Source organism: Juglans microcarpa x Juglans regia, chromosome 8S (assembly GCF_004785595.1).
Source record: "Juglans microcarpa x Juglans regia isolate MS1-56 chromosome 8S, Jm3101_v1.0, whole genome shotgun sequence".
In the NCBI taxonomy this organism is placed as follows: Eukaryota; Viridiplantae; Streptophyta; class Magnoliopsida; order Fagales; family Juglandaceae; genus Juglans; species Juglans microcarpa x Juglans regia.
Window position 1 is genome coordinate 120464 of NC_054609.1, and position 15651 is coordinate 136114.

The following is a 15651-nucleotide window of genomic DNA, read 5'->3' on the forward strand; positions in this document are numbered from 1 at the left end:
TTTTTGTAAGCCACATTTTCAATATTCGAGCCCCCACGAAACCGAAATAATGAAACTTTTTATTTTATATGTTTTTTAACAAATTCTTAAAACAATGTCGTTCTGCTCTTCCTATATATTCATCTCTTTCAGGTATTTATGTCTTTTGTTCTCCTCAATTGATTTGTTCTCTCTCTCTCGCTCTCTCTCTCTCTATTTGAGTCTCTTATTCTTGTCTTCTTAATCTTAATTCTTGCTCTTGTAGTCTTGTTGCTGCCTAGACATGGGGTGTAGATACGAGCCATCTCAACTTGTCATCGAAGATTTAAATGAGAGAGTGAGAGATGGGCTATGTGATTATAATTATTGCCTTGATTCTATTATTATATTTGAAATCTATAAGATTATTGTTGTTTTTAGCAGTATAGAAATTTCTTATTATTTGCTTGTATATTGTGAAAGTGTGAATGGGTAGGAAAATTTCTTAATTTTTGTTTGGATGTTAGGAAAGAAAAAATAAACTCAAAATGGAAACTCTCATTCCGTTTTGATACCGAGCAAGTGAAGCGGAGCCAGAGTTAGCTCTCTCTTGGAGTTGGAGTTGGAGTTCTTTTGGACTTTGACTCTTATCGGAGTCAGAACTATGAGTTGAGAAATCCGACTCCATTAGAGTCAGAGCCCACCCTTAAATCCATGTGCTCAATGCCACTGAGTCAATTACACTATGGGTCATAATGTCGATTCCAATTATTATTGCGATAATTCAAAAAAGTTTCATAATTTATTTGTTTCTAAATTAATTCGTTACTTTTGAAATAAATCCAAAAAATAATATTAATAACAAGTATTTTATATAATTATTTTGAAAAAAAAAATCTTAAAAGGGAAATGATTTGTACAGCTTTAGGGTGTGCAAATCCCATGTAATGTTTTTTAAAAAAGTAAGAAAATCCAAGACCCATGTAAAAATCATATTTTTTAATAGTGAATTTTACTATTTTTTCAAAGAAATACATGTAGCTTGTACATATTACAACTATACTTAATTTTACGATTCTAATAATTTTAGCTAAAAATACCTAAAATTTTAGGCAAGCCAATACTAGTGCTCTTAACTAAACAAAAGATATAAAAAAGAGCCAAATGGGAATGCAACTTACGTGACTTTGTAAGCACGGTCCACTGACGGATATCATCCCGGACAAATTCTATTATGTAAAAATAAAAGAGAAATCTTTTAATAACAAATAAATTATACAAAAATAGATCTACAAATAACATAACTTGATGTAGTACATTAGATTATAAAATTATTTTTATTATAAAGTAGATTTAATAAATTACATGAAATCACATTATTTTATGAGTTTACTTATATATAATCTACCTAACATTTCAAACAATTTTACCGCCACCATATTGTTTGCAATACAGGAGTTTTCTTGGGTAGTGATAGACTTACTACCTATCTACTACTTATTTACTACTTATAGTGTTTTTATTTTTTTATCATTTTATTTTAAGTATTTTTTTAACATCCTTAATTATTAAGAAAAAATTAAAAAAATATATAAACTTACCACTAGTCACTTTCTTAACCACTAAGTAAAATTAAAAAATTAAAAAAAAATCAAATACAAAAAAAATAGTAAATAAATAATAAGAAAATAGTAACTCTATCATTTTCCTTTTTTCTTTTGTCGTAAATAGTTGTACATAAAAGTTCACATGCACTGCTCATTTCTTCTAATGTTGGGCGCTCATTGAAAGGAATGGCTAGGGGACGGGTCTCTCGATGTCGTTGCGTCACTATTTTGCTTGTTCCAGTAATATGTGCAACCATCATTTGGTCTTGCAAGGTATGCTTCAGTTCTTCAGTAGACCTCTATATTGAAAAATTCATATCCTGATGTGAAATCGCGAAGATGGGAACAATGTTGGGCCATTTTTTATCATTTCAAAACATCTTCATTTTATTCTTGACAATATAATGTTCGTTCTCCCATTCATGAAGAAGAATCAGTCTTTTCTAATCTCTAAGCAAAAAATTACATATGGAAGGGCAAGGGCAAAAAAAAAAAAAAGAAAAAAGAAAAAGGAATTCTTAGAGCTTGGATTTTGAACTTTTGGATTCTCTGGACCATAGAGGGAGTCTGATGTACTCCTGAGTTGGCTCTTCCCCTTCCTTGACTTTACCCTCTTCTAAGATGCCTTTAGAAAAGGCATTGGGGTTAGCTTTAATACAGTTCTGCAAAGTCACAAATGGATGCACACAGTCTGAACCCTTCAAAATAGTGGAAATTGTTTTAGATTAGTACCTCTTGACAAGCTTCGAGAGTGAGATGAGATAAAAATTTTGTGAATGAATAATGCTATGTACATTCCCCATTTGAGGACTGCCCATGCAAGCCTGGATAATTTTGTCTTTAAAAGTTTTTTAAAATTACAATAATATCCCCCGCAAATTACAATAATTTCTATTTAATAAAATATATCAATGGGTCTGCACACACAGTCCTCATTTAGGGACTACAAATAGAATTTCTTTTTGTGAATAGTAGTAAGATAGTTTATGAATAGTAGTGAGATATTTTGAGATAATGTTTTATGGGGCTTTGTGAAAGGAAAGAGAAAAAGTTAAATAAAAAATATTATAAAATTAAAATATTATTAGAATATATGTTTTTAATATTATTTTTGTTTAGAAATTTGAAAAAATTGATTTGTTTTTTATTTTTTGTTTGAAAGTTTAGGAAAATTGTAATAATTAGTTTGAAAAAGTTGTAATGATTAGTTTGAAAGTATTTGTGTTTGAGTGATGTTTGGGAAGGAGATGATATGAGAATTTTGGGATGGAAACTTTTTCCAAACAAGCCTTAAGGCTGCGTTTGGGTAGTGAGAATACCTGAGAAGTGTTGAGAATGTTTGTGAATAGTTATGAGTAGAGATTAAAGTGGGTCTGTGGGTCCCATTGAGAGTATTTTGAGTTGTTTGGATGTATAAAGTATGTTGAGTTGTTGACTTTTGAATAGATAATTAAAAAAAGTGTAGGTCCCATCAATGATTTATTTATTTTTAATGATGATTTTATTTATATATAATAATGATAAATATTATAGTGATTTTATTTTTTATTTATATATAATAGTGATAAATATTATAGTGATTTTTGGAGAGACTTTGGTACGAAGATGGTTCATTGTGTTTAGCATGTGAAGTATTTTCATCAGTACGAAAATACTTGAAAAGCGTTGAGAAGACTTTGCTACCCAAACGTAGCCTAAGAGACTCTAGACACAAAAAAAAAAAAAAAAAAAGCATAATGATCCTTTAACTTACAAGCATTTAATTTATGTAATTTCTAGCTATCGACCATGTGAAACCCAATTGACAGCATGATGTTGCCATGAAACTAAATAATACAAACACTCTGAATTCATATTTAAAGTTGAAAAAAAGAGAGAGATGGAAAACCTTTCCAAACTCTGCTCACCAGTCTCCTAAGGAGCCCAATGGATCATTAATCACAACCGACTACCTACATCATCTGCTAGAAAGCAACTTTTTTGATCGGTTTCCAATCAAGGGTTTTAAAGAAAGAAACTTAAAAGAGACCATCTGTAAAGATCTATGATTTCATAACACTACAGTATCTAAAAGAGCTTAGTATGTGCTATTGCCCACTTCAATCTTGACATTTGAGGAGTTGTCTCCCCCCCCCCAACCCCCCCCCCCCCCAAAAAAAAAAAAAAAGACATACGAATTTATAATATAAACAAGATATACAGGAGCGAATAATTACTTAGTAGAGATGTACCATCACACTAAGTGCCATTTACCCCTATTAAGTTTACAATTACCTTTTCCTCAGCGGTACTCTTGAGGTAACAAAAGAATGCCTCTGAAAACTGGACCCCACATTGACCATTTCGCAAGTCAGCAATGCAAGGGCATTCTAATGCTTTCTGAGCCTTTGCATCAAGAGACTGAAAAGTGAAAATTTTATGTTTTTTACTCACTTTTAGAAGGAAAGTGCATGTAAATATATTTAAAGTGGACCAACCTCACTCTCATTGTTGCCATATGACGCAGCTTCTGCAAATGCAAAACATTGTCAGCTATTGCATCAATTTCTAAATTTAATCATCCAGAAAGATACGTGATATAAATTCCTTTGGTGTCCCCATCAAAGCATTCTACGCTGCTGAATATAGGAATGTCATTTATCATTACTAAAACAAAAATAAGAGTACCAGAATAGAGACTAGTCCAACCTGTGGACATGCACCTGCACCTGTCACTCATGCTAGAGTCCATGTAAGTAGTGTTTCATGCAGAAAAGTTTTAGGTCCATTGGGGCAGCACTAAAGTGCAAGGAGTATATGCAGTGAATCCTATTACATTCCTCAATTGCTGAGCCCTGAGTTCTATGACTTTCGGACTTATGATATGTCAATTCAACTTCCCGGTCTGAGAAAATAGAGTTTGAACCTGGGAGGGGGTTCCGTCCTACAAACCCACAATCCCAAATTATTGGTATTTCATTTTCTACACAAGATACCAAATCGGTCACATATGCAAGCCCTGAAACAAAATAACTATACTAATTTTTTTTTCTCATTCTCTTATTTTTTTCCTTTCTTGTTTCTCATCCTGAAGAACCCTAGTTTGATTCCTCCATGCAGCGTGTCAAATGGCAAGGTATCATATTAATAAGCAATCCCAATGGTTTCTGTAGATTTTTATCTAAAAATAGCTAACCAAAAACTACTCATCTATTTTAAATAATAAAATTTTAAATCCACTCTACATCTACTTATCTACTCTGTCCCTATATCATTTAAATGTATTCTTAAATAATGATAAAGAAAGTGAGAGATGAAATAGGGAGGGGAAGAACGAACAGAGAGAGAGAGAGATTCATAAAAAAATCATGCATTGATGATTGAAAAATTATACTCATCATTTCTACACCACACACCTGTTTTTATTTTTTATATTTTTATTTTTATTTTCTTTAGCAAGTGTGTGGTGTATAGATGATGAGTAGAACTCTTGATAATTAGTGTCAATCCAAATGTGGGTTGGTATTGTGGTAGAGGTGCATTTTAGATTTTCTTTGCATAACGATATGGGAGGTTTTTTTGAGGTTTGGTTAGCTATTTTACATATAAATGCATAAACCATTGGGATTTGGGAATGCCGTATATATTTTGGTTGGATGATTAATTATAGAAAAATTTTATTTATAAGCCTAGCGCTTACATAATATAATTTGATTTGGAAGAAAAATTTTGTAATTTAATGCTGTGTTTGGATGTTGAGCTAGACTGAGTTCTTTATGAATAGTAGTGAGTTGAGTAGTGGAGAAAGTTATGTGGAGCCCATTTAAACTGAGTTTAAAGTGTGTTTGGATGTTAAGATGAGTTTAGTACTTTTTATGAAAATTTGAAAAAGGTTGTGAGTTCCACGTATAAAGATATTTTAAGTTGAAAAAAGTTATGAATCTCATATGTAAGAAGATTTTAAGTTAAAATGAGTTTAGTAATTTGATAATTGGGTATTTAGATATTAGACTCAACTTAAAATTAGATTGAATTCAGCTGAGTTTGAGAACCAAACGCAGCCTAAATCTTAGAAAACAAATCTTACCATTTAGGTGATGTGAATGATATATTATAAACACCAGTTTGGGAATAGAATAACTCTTATTTATATAAAATTTAATAATAAAGCGAGAAATTTACATGATAGTATAAATAGCCACTTAATTTTCCTTAAGCCCTTTAAAGAAGAAAATTAGAATGCTAGAATGATATAGTGGCATCCCAAAGTCCAAACATTTTGGGAATAAATTACTAAGCACAAATATCATTTTGCAATCATTCGATATTACAATAAAAAAATTCACGAACTAATGAGCAGCCTACATATGTAACATACCAGTTTCTAAACCCACGGAAAAAAAAAAACAAAACAAAACAAATAAAAGAGAAGCAAGACCCAATTCCTAAACTCCGAATAAAATTTTAACAAACGCATGAAACCCATAATCAGATTCCCATTTAATTGATAATTGAATGATATTTCTCATGGATAACCCTTAGAATTTCTTCACGAAAATTTTTCACAAATCACAAAGATGTAGGTGCGCACACAGAGACAGAGAGCTAGTTAGGGTAAATGCTGGCACCTGCAATAAGGGACTCCATGGATGGGGGAGGAGGAGTAGCCTCAGCATCGGGTAATGTTGCTGGGGAAAACTGCTCTCCTTCATCTACTGCCGCTGCGACGTCGCTCTGAACTTGACCCATTGCACCCAAGATTCTGCCGAGGCCTCCGTCGATAACAATTAACACGGAAACAGGAAGTCTTTATAGTCAGTAGTACAAAGACGAAACTCGCAGTCTGAGTTGAATATAGACTGGACTGGGCCCATTAGCTTAACCCGCAATTATATTTCGTATCACCCAGCCCATATCTTTCCTGCCCCCAGGACAGTAATGCAAAAATAAAATTTAATAAATTAAATTATTAAAATTTAGGGATGTTAGAGTATTAGGCATATTTATCTCTTTTGTATATCTTTTGTATATCTATTTTGATATTTAAGCAAAACTTTCACATTAGTTTAGGCATATTTGAGATTATTATTAATTTTTTTCTAAAATCAAATTTTTTATATATATCGTGCAATTAGCATTTACTATATAAATTTGACATTAATAATATAAATATAATAATAAAAAATATAATTTTTTTATATATTATATTAAAAATATAATAAAATGAAAAAAAATATATCATATATTATAATAATAAAATAAATGTGCAGGTGAATATTTGTTGTATTGTTAAAGGAAGAGGATAGAAAAGTATTGTAAGATAGAGAAATAATGATTAAAATATATTTTGTAGAGTGAATAATAACTCTTCAAATTTAGATAAGTAATGTTCATAACTAACTAAATATAAGGAAATGCATAAGCTAATGTAAATGAATTTAGGTTCATATTATACAAATATGACTTTGTATATACATATACATAGATCAATGTGAATACTCTATGCATATCCATATATTTAACTAGCTATGAACAATACTTATCTAAATTTGAAGAGCTATTATTCACTCCACAAAACATATTTTAATCATTATTTCTCTTTCCTCCCACTCTCTCTCACAATTCTTTCCTCTTCTTCCTCCTTCAACAACACAAAAAACATTGAGATACACATTAATTTTATTATTATAATATATTATATATATTTTTTACATTTTATTATATTTTTAATATAATATATAAAAAAAATAGTTTTTATTATTGCAGTTGTATTATTAATGTTAGATGTATGTAGTGGATGCTAATTGTAAAATATATATAAAAAAATTGATTTTAGAAAAAAGCTAATAATAATAACAAATAATATTTTATTATTATTTTATCTCAAATATGCATAAGCCAATATAAAAGTTTTACTTGAATGACAAATGGATATGTAAAAGAGGTGATTTTGCATATGCGTATTCATGAACCAATGCTAATATTCTTAGAGGGTTATGATTGGTTTGGTTATACAAAATTAAACTATCTCATCTCATATAATTATTATAATTTTTTAAAATTTTTACACAAAATATAACAAATAATTTAATTTTTTTAAATATTAAAAAATTATATTATAACATCATTTTATTTAAGTTTCAATAAAACATTTCGCAAATAAGTACCTAGGCCACTGAGAAAGGAAGAGACGAGGGATCGGAAACCGTGAAATGGATGCAAATTTTGTAGAAATTAAGGATCAAGTTTGCGAAGGAAAGAATTTATTTTCTCATTGTGAACTGATTTTTTTTTTCTTTTAAAAAAAACAAGTAAAGAGATAATTTATGGAGAATGCGAATGCAAAGGTCGTGGGGATTTTGGAGAACTTGATGAGAAGCCATTCTTATGTGTTCAATCGCAAAAGGTCGAATGACTCGCCACCCGATTCACCCGATCCAATTCCTCAGCTCTCCGCTCTTGCAAATTCCGTCGTGTTTCGCTGTTCCAAGTACTCTCTCTCTCTCCCTCTCTCCATTGCTTTAGTTATCATTAAATCAGTCTTTTTCCTGGATGGCATGTTAGGGTTAGGGTACTTTCTTTTGAGCGTCTCAAAACACACCCACCCACACACGCGCACTCAAGTATATATGCCCCCCACCCCCCACTACTGGGAATTTATTACAATAAGCTAGAAATGCTGAGTTCCATTTTACAAGTACCTGGATTGAAATCTTTCTTCAGTTGGGGAGACAGACGGCTTACAAGTCAAATACATGGCTTACAATTTATGTTCTCTACAAAGTAGGCCTATTGCGTTTTAGATTTGTGTAAAAAAAAAATGCGAGCTATCAAATGCCGTTTCAGTCGTCATCAGAAGTTCAGATTCATCAAAGTTGGAAACTTGGGCTGAACTTTAAAGGCCATACAATCAACTTGACTCTTTTTTTAAGCTATCCAAACAGGCTATAAAATTAACTAGACATAAGGTGGACTTAAGTTACCGAAAAATTCAACATTGTAAGAAACAGTAAAATAAGCAAGGAAAGAAGAAAATGTCAGAATGAAGAAGAACTTGGTATATTCTTCATTGAAATCGATATCAAAAACGTTTACAGAGAAGGTGATATATGTAGTGCTCTGTACAATGCTTCCTTCACGTTCTGGAAGGAATATTTACACTCTGCAAATAACTAACTAAGCCACTAAAAACTATACACCTCAGCCAAGGACAAAAACAAATAACTAACTACAAAATTACATAAAAGCTCTTCAGCTAGCCTTTCTCATGTGAGCAGAATTGAGGACCATTATGTAAAACTGCTTCATCAGTCTACACCAGCTCGTGATAATGGAGAGGAGGGGGATTATCACCATCATTCTCCAATAAACATTTTGCGGTTTTCTAATTCAAAGTAGATCCGCTAGTTTTCTTTGTACATATGCGTTTCTGTTTTTTATTAGTGTGTGTCCAGAACTCAGTGTCATATGTTTAATACTTTAGCCATATGCTCACCAAAATAAATAAATAAATAAATAGCACGTTAGCCATATCCTTCAGGTCAGTTTTAAGTGTTCATTGACAAGGAATGGAATTGGGCAGGGTGCCCTCTTCCAGTAAAGCATTTTTTCCCGCATTATAGGTGGATTCTCATAACATAATAATTAATTTTGTTCTATAAATGATACGGTTCTTCATAACCAGTTTTTCTCATGATGAATTCATGTCTTTAAACACATCCAACTTTGTTGTAGGATCCTTCAAGTCCCCACTGAAGATTTACTGCACTGTTTTGAGACAGAGCTACCCGAGAGTGTACAAAATATCTTGACATATGCTAGGCATTTTCTGGAATTTTGCTCGTATCAAGCACTTAATCTGTTGATTAAAAGTCCTGATTATTTGAGTGACAAGGAATTCCGTCATTTGACGTATGACATGATGCTTGCATGGGAAGCTCCTAATATTGAGAGTGAAACACCAGATAAAGTGAGACAGCTCATATTTTTTATCCATTGATATTTGAAAGATATATTGAATTATTTATTAGAGGATCCATTTGAAGAAAGCAGCTAAATCTTTCAGTTTTTAGGGTCTTGATAACCCTGTTTTAAACTTTTTTCAACTGTAGGAAAATGCTTCTTGTAGTAATGAGGAAGTAGAGGGTGACGATGGCTGGTCACTATTTTATTCAAATTCTACGACTATGGCAATTCAGGTTCTTTTCATCATCAATCTCCTTGTTTCTCTGTCTGCAAGTAGCAGATTTTAGTGGTATCATGTGCATGAATATCAACATTTACTTGTGTTCTCTCCATCAGGTTGATGAGAAGAAAACTGTTGGTCGAGAGGCTTTTGCACGAATAGCTCCTGTTTGTGCTGTTGTTGCTGATATAATAACTGTTCACAATCTTTTCGATGCACTGACAAGTTCTTCAGGACATCGACTTCATTTTCTTGTATATGACAAATACATTCGAAGCCTTGACAAGTATGAGTTTGCTTCTTGAGTGGTATTAATTGTTTGAACTGTGAACTGAAGTTCTGAGTGTTATTAAAGCTGTTCTCAACTCACTCAGTATGTTGAAAAAGGTGAATGATTTGGTTAAGATATTTCCTGGCACTTTCTTTCTTTTAACATGGTTGTAATTGCCACTATCAGTTTAGGCTTTCTTTACTTTATCCACACAATTTGAGTATATTGCTGATACAAGCCATCGATCATGATGGTAAGATGGGAACTAGAACAGACACCATTAACTTAGACAGAAGTGTAAACTTCATTTAATTTAAGATTCAAATTATTGTGTGCAATGAAAAGGGGGGATACAGAATGTTTGAATTACTCAATCTATTAGTTAAAAAAAAAAAAAAAAAAAAACTACTCAAGAGTTAAGTAATTTCATATGGTTGGTTTAGAAGTCTTCAGATGAATATCACATGCAAATGATAGGAAAATAAATGTATTTTGAAGATCAGTCATATATTGCTAAATTTTCTTTGATGGACTATCTCTCTTAAGGGGAAAAAATATGATACTGAAATTCAATTAATACTGTATCACAGCAGAAACTATGATCATTAGACAAAATTTAAAATGAAATCAGTCCATTTATAAATAATATGTTTCTTCTTCTGTGTTTGTGTTCTCTTAAGGTATTTTGACTCTATAAATGAATAGTAAGTACTATTTTAATATTAATCATACCATGACCCCTCCACAGAATTATCAAGTCTGCAAAAAATGCATTCGCCTCTTCAATTGGAAATCTTCATCTTTCTGAGGGGGAAATTGTCATTGATGTTGATGGTACTGTTCCGACTCAGCCGGTTCTTCAACACGTTGGAATCTCTGCATGGCCTGGTAAGTCATTGTGTTCCTGCTAGTGGAAAATCAACCTAGATGTCCACTGTTGAGTTGGAAACATAAGCCCCTGCCTAAATAGGATCCTAAGAAAGGAGAAAACCTCAATCCATGACACAGCACACTCCTCCATGTGATGCCTATGAGGCACCTATATGGCTGGTGTATCAGCAGTGTTAATATCCTGTGCATAATGCTTCTATAATAAGTGATGTTTTCTTAACATTATCTGGCCAGATTGTCCTCCAATCTCTATGGTACCTAATGACTTCTTAAAGCCAGGTCTCAGTCAGGGCAACATCAGCTTTTGCCCAAAGTTACCAAAAGCTTCTATATATTTTTTGTAAATTCAATGCTTATTTATATGATCTATAACTTTGTTTGCCCAATGTAGTAATGGACTGGTTAGGGTGATGAACTCAGTTAACCCAAAATTTCTAATCAGTAGTTTCTATCCAGACAATGTTGTGTATTGAATTTTTGTCTGCCCAGGGCGATTGACACTGACCAACAATGCTCTGTACTTTGAGTCATTGGGAGTTGGTTTATATGATCAAGCCATTAGATATGATCTGGCAACAGACATGAAGCAAGTCATAAAACCTGAGTTGACTGGACCGCTGGGTGCTCGTCTTTTTGATAAAGCTGTGATGTACAAGTCAACATCTATGTACGTTATCATACATAATCAAGAACTTCTCTATACATCTAAATCATTACCTTGCCCTGATTTTTAGTTTTCTTTTTCTTTGATACTCCCATTACAGAGCAGAGCCTGTTTATTTGGAGTTTCCTGAATTTAAAGGCAATTCTCGCCGTGACTATTGGTTGGATGTATGTCTTGAGATCCTGCATGCACACAGGTTTATTAGGAAACACAACTTTAAAGGGATTCAGAAATTAGAAGTACTTGCAAGGGCTATTATAGGCATACTCCGATTTCGTGCAGTTAGAGAAGCCTCCAACTTTTCCGCATCTCATTACAAAACCTTACTTGCCTTCAACCTGGCTGAAAGTCTTCCAGGGGGTGATACGATTTTGGAAACTTTGTCATGTCGCTTGGCACTTCTGAATGTTGGTGCCACCCATCATGATGGTACTGGGACTGCATGTGCAAAGCGATGGTCGACTCTGTCCCCGACAAAATGGCAGCCAACGTTGTCCCCAGTTTCACTTCTGACTCTAGATCGATTGGGATTCACATTACAAAAAGAGGCAAATCTAGATGGAGAAGTAGTAATGGTTGGAGAAGTTTGTGTCGGAGAGATAAATCCCTTGGAAATGGCAGTGAAACAGTCAGTATTGGAAACGGGGAGGGCTGAAGCTGCTCAGGCGACTGTGGACCAAGTGAAGGTGGAAGGAATTGATACAAATGTTGCTGTAATGAAGGTTAGTTATGATTATATTCCACCAGTAACCTACCGATCAAAAAAAAAATTCCACCAGTAACTTTCTTTTATTTCCATTGGTTTTTGGTAAATATGAGGCAATGGGAAACATAGGAGAGAAAAAGGGGGAATGAGCTCAGAAGTTTTGAAAACAAGGAGCGTTCTCCGGACGAGCTAAGAAGTTTCTTCTTCCATACTTTATTTCTTTGGGCATCTCTTGTGTACTTAATGGATATTGCTTCAATGACTTTCTTGTAACTCTTTCTAGCTTCTTTTTATGTAACTAGGTGTATGCTGTTTGTATACCTTATGTGTACTTGGGCTATGCCTATTTACTACTATTAATAAATTGTTGTCTTACATACTATCAGTGCCTGGGTATACATGGTATATCTTTTCAAATTTCGGACATTGGGTATCTCTTGGTTTCCATACTGGAGAAAATCAGGGTACCTATTTCCTTACTTTTGTCAGGCTATCAGCCAAATTGATCATTAGATTTTGCATAGGCAATAACACTTTCTCTAAACCATGCAATCATGACTGTATAATCTAGTGGAATAGGTTAAGGAAGCACTGTTTATGTTAAAAATTGCACAATATGGGTGGTGAAGATTACATAATTGTTTCTTTCTTTCTTTTTAGGGGGCTGCTAGAGCCATTGAGGATTCTAACCAGTCACCGCTCACAACAAGGCAAATTTTTTTTTTTTTTGGCTTTTTTCACTCATTTTTTTAAACCCCTCAAACATTTTAAAAAATAAAAAAAATCACAAACTCATTAAGCAAAAAAGAAAAAGAAAAAGGACAAATCGGTGAGAATTTTTCGGGAGCCACTCTCGGTGAGAATGGCATTTTCCTCTTTTTTATTACATAAGCTTTAATGGAATACCATTTGGAGAGGATTTTATTAAGCACATAACACACTACAATATTGCATGCTCATTAGGGTTCTATTTTCTGTGATACCTCTGGTTCTTTGGAGACAACATTTTTGGAGCTCATAATGATGAAAGTTCCATTTTTAATCATAAAATGATTGTTTCTGTTCGTTGTAGGAGCTACTGTTTCCAGTTATCGAGTCAGCTAGACGGCTTCAACTGTTGGCCTCATGGGAAGACCCTACTAAATCAACAGTCTTTCTGGTGTTGACTGGCTACACTATTTTGAGGTAACTTGTCCTTGGCTGGAGCTTTGCAAACTTGAGTTCCATATTGATATATATTTCCTTGACCCAGCACACTGACATTGCACCACAAGTGGACCGATAATTTCGTGTAAATGTATAATCTTGGCTACAAAATGATTAAATATGACGTGCAGGGAGTGGATCAGATACATGTTGCCAGCTATTTTTTTTGTCATGTCGATTCTCATGCTCTGGCGCAAGCATTTTAATAGAGGGAAGACATTGGCAACCTTCAGAGTAACACCTCCCCCAAATAGAAATGCTGTAGAGCAGCTGCTGGCATTGCAAGAAGCCATCACTCAAGTTGAAGCACTAATTCAAGCTGGGAATATTATTCTCTTGAAGATAAGGGCTCTCTTATTTGCCATACCTCCACAGGTAAATTCCCAAACCATGCTCTGTTTCCTATATAAAAGATCAGTAAAAATGGGTCCTCTTTATTCTTATAAAAGAATAAAAATACAGTAAAAAGTGGATACCAGTTTAACTTCTCTTTTTCTTTTCCCTAAAATGAAGAGAAGAAATTTGTTATCCATATTCTGAATTTTAATCATCTCTCCATTCTGCTTTTCTACCTTCACTTGTACACAGACTTGTATGATTTCTCTTGTTTTTATAACTGACATTGTAACCGCTGGTATGATTCAAAGTACAAACACAAATGCCTTTTGACTCTCAAGGTTGCTCTAGAAACTTCGACTTGAGTGTTCTTGTAAGTCATAAGCTTGTCACTTTGCAGGCATGACATGAGGTTTGAGGACTAAAATCTCTTTTCCTTAAAATGAAGAGAAGAAAAATTGTATCCATATTCTGGGTTTCAACCATCTCTTCATTATGCTTTTCTGCCTTCTCATGTACACATGCTTGTATGGGTTCTCTTGTGTCTATAACTGACATTGGAACCCCTGGTAATATTCTAAGTACGACACACATGCCTTTTGACCCTAGAGGTTGCTCTAGAAACTTCCACTTGAGGGGTCTTGACTCCCCAAGTGGTAAGGGCCCTGGTCTTTTTGGTGTGCTCCCCTCCAAGTCTAGGCCCCTTGGGTGCAAATGTTTTCTAGGGGACACGTCCCATTGGTGAAAAGTTAATGATTTACCAGATCCCTTGTGATGGGAACCGTTACATGGGTCTGGGGTTTAACTGAGTAAAAAACATACTTCATTTGCATGGTCTTCAGGTTTCCTTGCCACTTTGCAGGCATGACATGTGGTATATAAGGACTAAACTCGGTTGTGCACTGAATAATGTTAAATTGTAACCTATATGAAACATTTGTCTAGAAATACTGTATAGAGAAATACTGCACCAAAATATTTGTCTAGAGATTAAAACTTCAAAAAATATTGTTTAGAGAATTATAGTTTTAAACTGCAAAAAATGCATTCCTCTGAATAATGGCGAAGACTGAAAATCAAGTTAGTTTGAAAAAGCATTGAAGTTGTGTTCCCTCTCTACATTTGCATTCTAATAACACGTTTTGAGGTAAAGATGCAGATCTTTAGTAATTTTGTATAGGTCACATAATCAAATGAGCAAGACCTTAAGCTTTTTGTTTGAACACAAATCTTAGTAGGAATTTTTTTCTCTGGCTCCTGCTAGGTTATATTGTTATCTGATTTTTTCATTTTCAGGCCACAGACAAGGTTGCTCTACTGCTGGTTTTCATGGCTGCAGCATTTGCGTTTGTGCCTTTAAGATACGTAGTTCTACTAGTATTTCTAGAGTTTTTCACAAGGGAAATGCCATATAGGAAAGAAAGCAGCGACAGGTGGGTTAGGCGGGTTAAAGAATGGTGGGTTAAAATTCCAGCTGCTCCCGTCCAGCTCCTTAAAGTTGATGACGATAAAAAAAAGAAATGAGAATTGCTTGTAAACGACAAAGTGAAACTGCAGTTCCAGTTGACAGTCTTGGCTACGATGTGCTCATGTCAATACATAGTTAAGATGCTGATTATATTTGTTCTTGCGGTACCCCTTTTTGTATGTTAATAGGAAACTATATTCCCTCACATTTGGAGCCAGAATAAATTGAATTTGATTCATTCCATGTGTGCGGATCACTAAACTAGCGTGCATGGGTTGAATTGGGTATGAAATTTATGTGATGAGATTTCTATCCCTCTTATGAGATGAGATCTTCATAAAGTTTGTCTTAATGGTGTTTTGAACCTGCATAATGAAAGC

General features: G+C 33.7%; 2 protein-coding genes across 3 annotated transcripts; one reads left to right on the forward strand and one right to left on the reverse strand.

The window, feature by feature from the left end:
* Nucleotides 1–1903: 1903 nt before the first annotated feature.
* Nucleotides 1904–6420, reverse strand: LOC121243964 (mitochondrial intermembrane space import and assembly protein 40 homolog). 2 transcript variants are annotated; one of them, XM_041142020.1, is made up of 4 exons: nt 6173–6408; nt 4043–4074; nt 3840–3965; nt 1904–2263 (listed from the first exon to the last, which is right to left on the reverse strand). In XM_041142020.1, the coding sequence occupies exons 1-4, from the start codon at nt 6291–6293 to the stop codon at nt 2084–2086; spliced, it is 459 nt and encodes a 152-aa protein (XP_040997954.1). In that variant the 5' UTR covers nt 6294–6408; the 3' UTR covers nt 1904–2083. The 2 variants fall into 2 exon arrangements, with proteins under 2 accessions (XP_040997954.1, XP_040997955.1); XM_041142021.1 differs by having other exon boundaries at nt 2017–2190; nt 6173–6420.
* A 1303-nt stretch (nt 6421–7723) lies between these two features.
* On the forward strand, nt 7724–15509 carry LOC121243963. Its single transcript, XM_041142019.1, has 10 exons — nt 7724–8034; nt 9279–9513; nt 9656–9742; nt 9846–10015; nt 10749–10888; nt 11381–11558; nt 11656–12277; nt 13334–13446; nt 13599–13842; nt 15100–15509. The coding sequence occupies exons 1-10, from the start codon at nt 7871–7873 to the stop codon at nt 15325–15327; spliced, it is 2181 nt and encodes a 726-aa protein (XP_040997953.1). The 5' UTR covers nt 7724–7870; the 3' UTR covers nt 15328–15509.
* The last annotated feature ends 142 nt before the right edge of the window (nt 15510–15651 follow it).

Excerpts from the sequence above, each read along its gene's own strand:
- LOC121243964 (XM_041142020.1), bottom strand. The coding sequence starts at position 6,293 with ATGGGTCAAGTTCAGAGCGACGTCGCAGCGGCAGTAGATGAAGGAGAG. Across the intron at positions 4,075-6,172 it reads CATGGAGTCCCTTATTGCAG|AAGCTGCGTCATATGGCAAC; the intron begins GTGCCAGCATTT and ends TTGCATTTGCAG. Across the intron at positions 2,264-3,839 it reads AGAGTACCGCTGAGGAAAAG|GGTTCAGACTGTGTGCATCC; the intron begins GTAATTGTAAAC and ends ACTATTTTGAAG.
- LOC121243963 (XM_041142019.1), top strand. The coding sequence starts at position 7,871 with ATGGAGAATGCGAATGCAAAGGTCGTGGGGATTTTGGAGAACTTGATG. Across the intron at positions 8,035-9,278 it reads GTCGTGTTTCGCTGTTCCAA|GATCCTTCAAGTCCCCACTG; the intron begins GTACTCTCTCTC and ends ACTTTGTTGTAG. Across the intron at positions 13,843-15,099 it reads TATTTGCCATACCTCCACAG|GCCACAGACAAGGTTGCTCT; the intron begins GTAAATTCCCAA and ends TTTCATTTTCAG.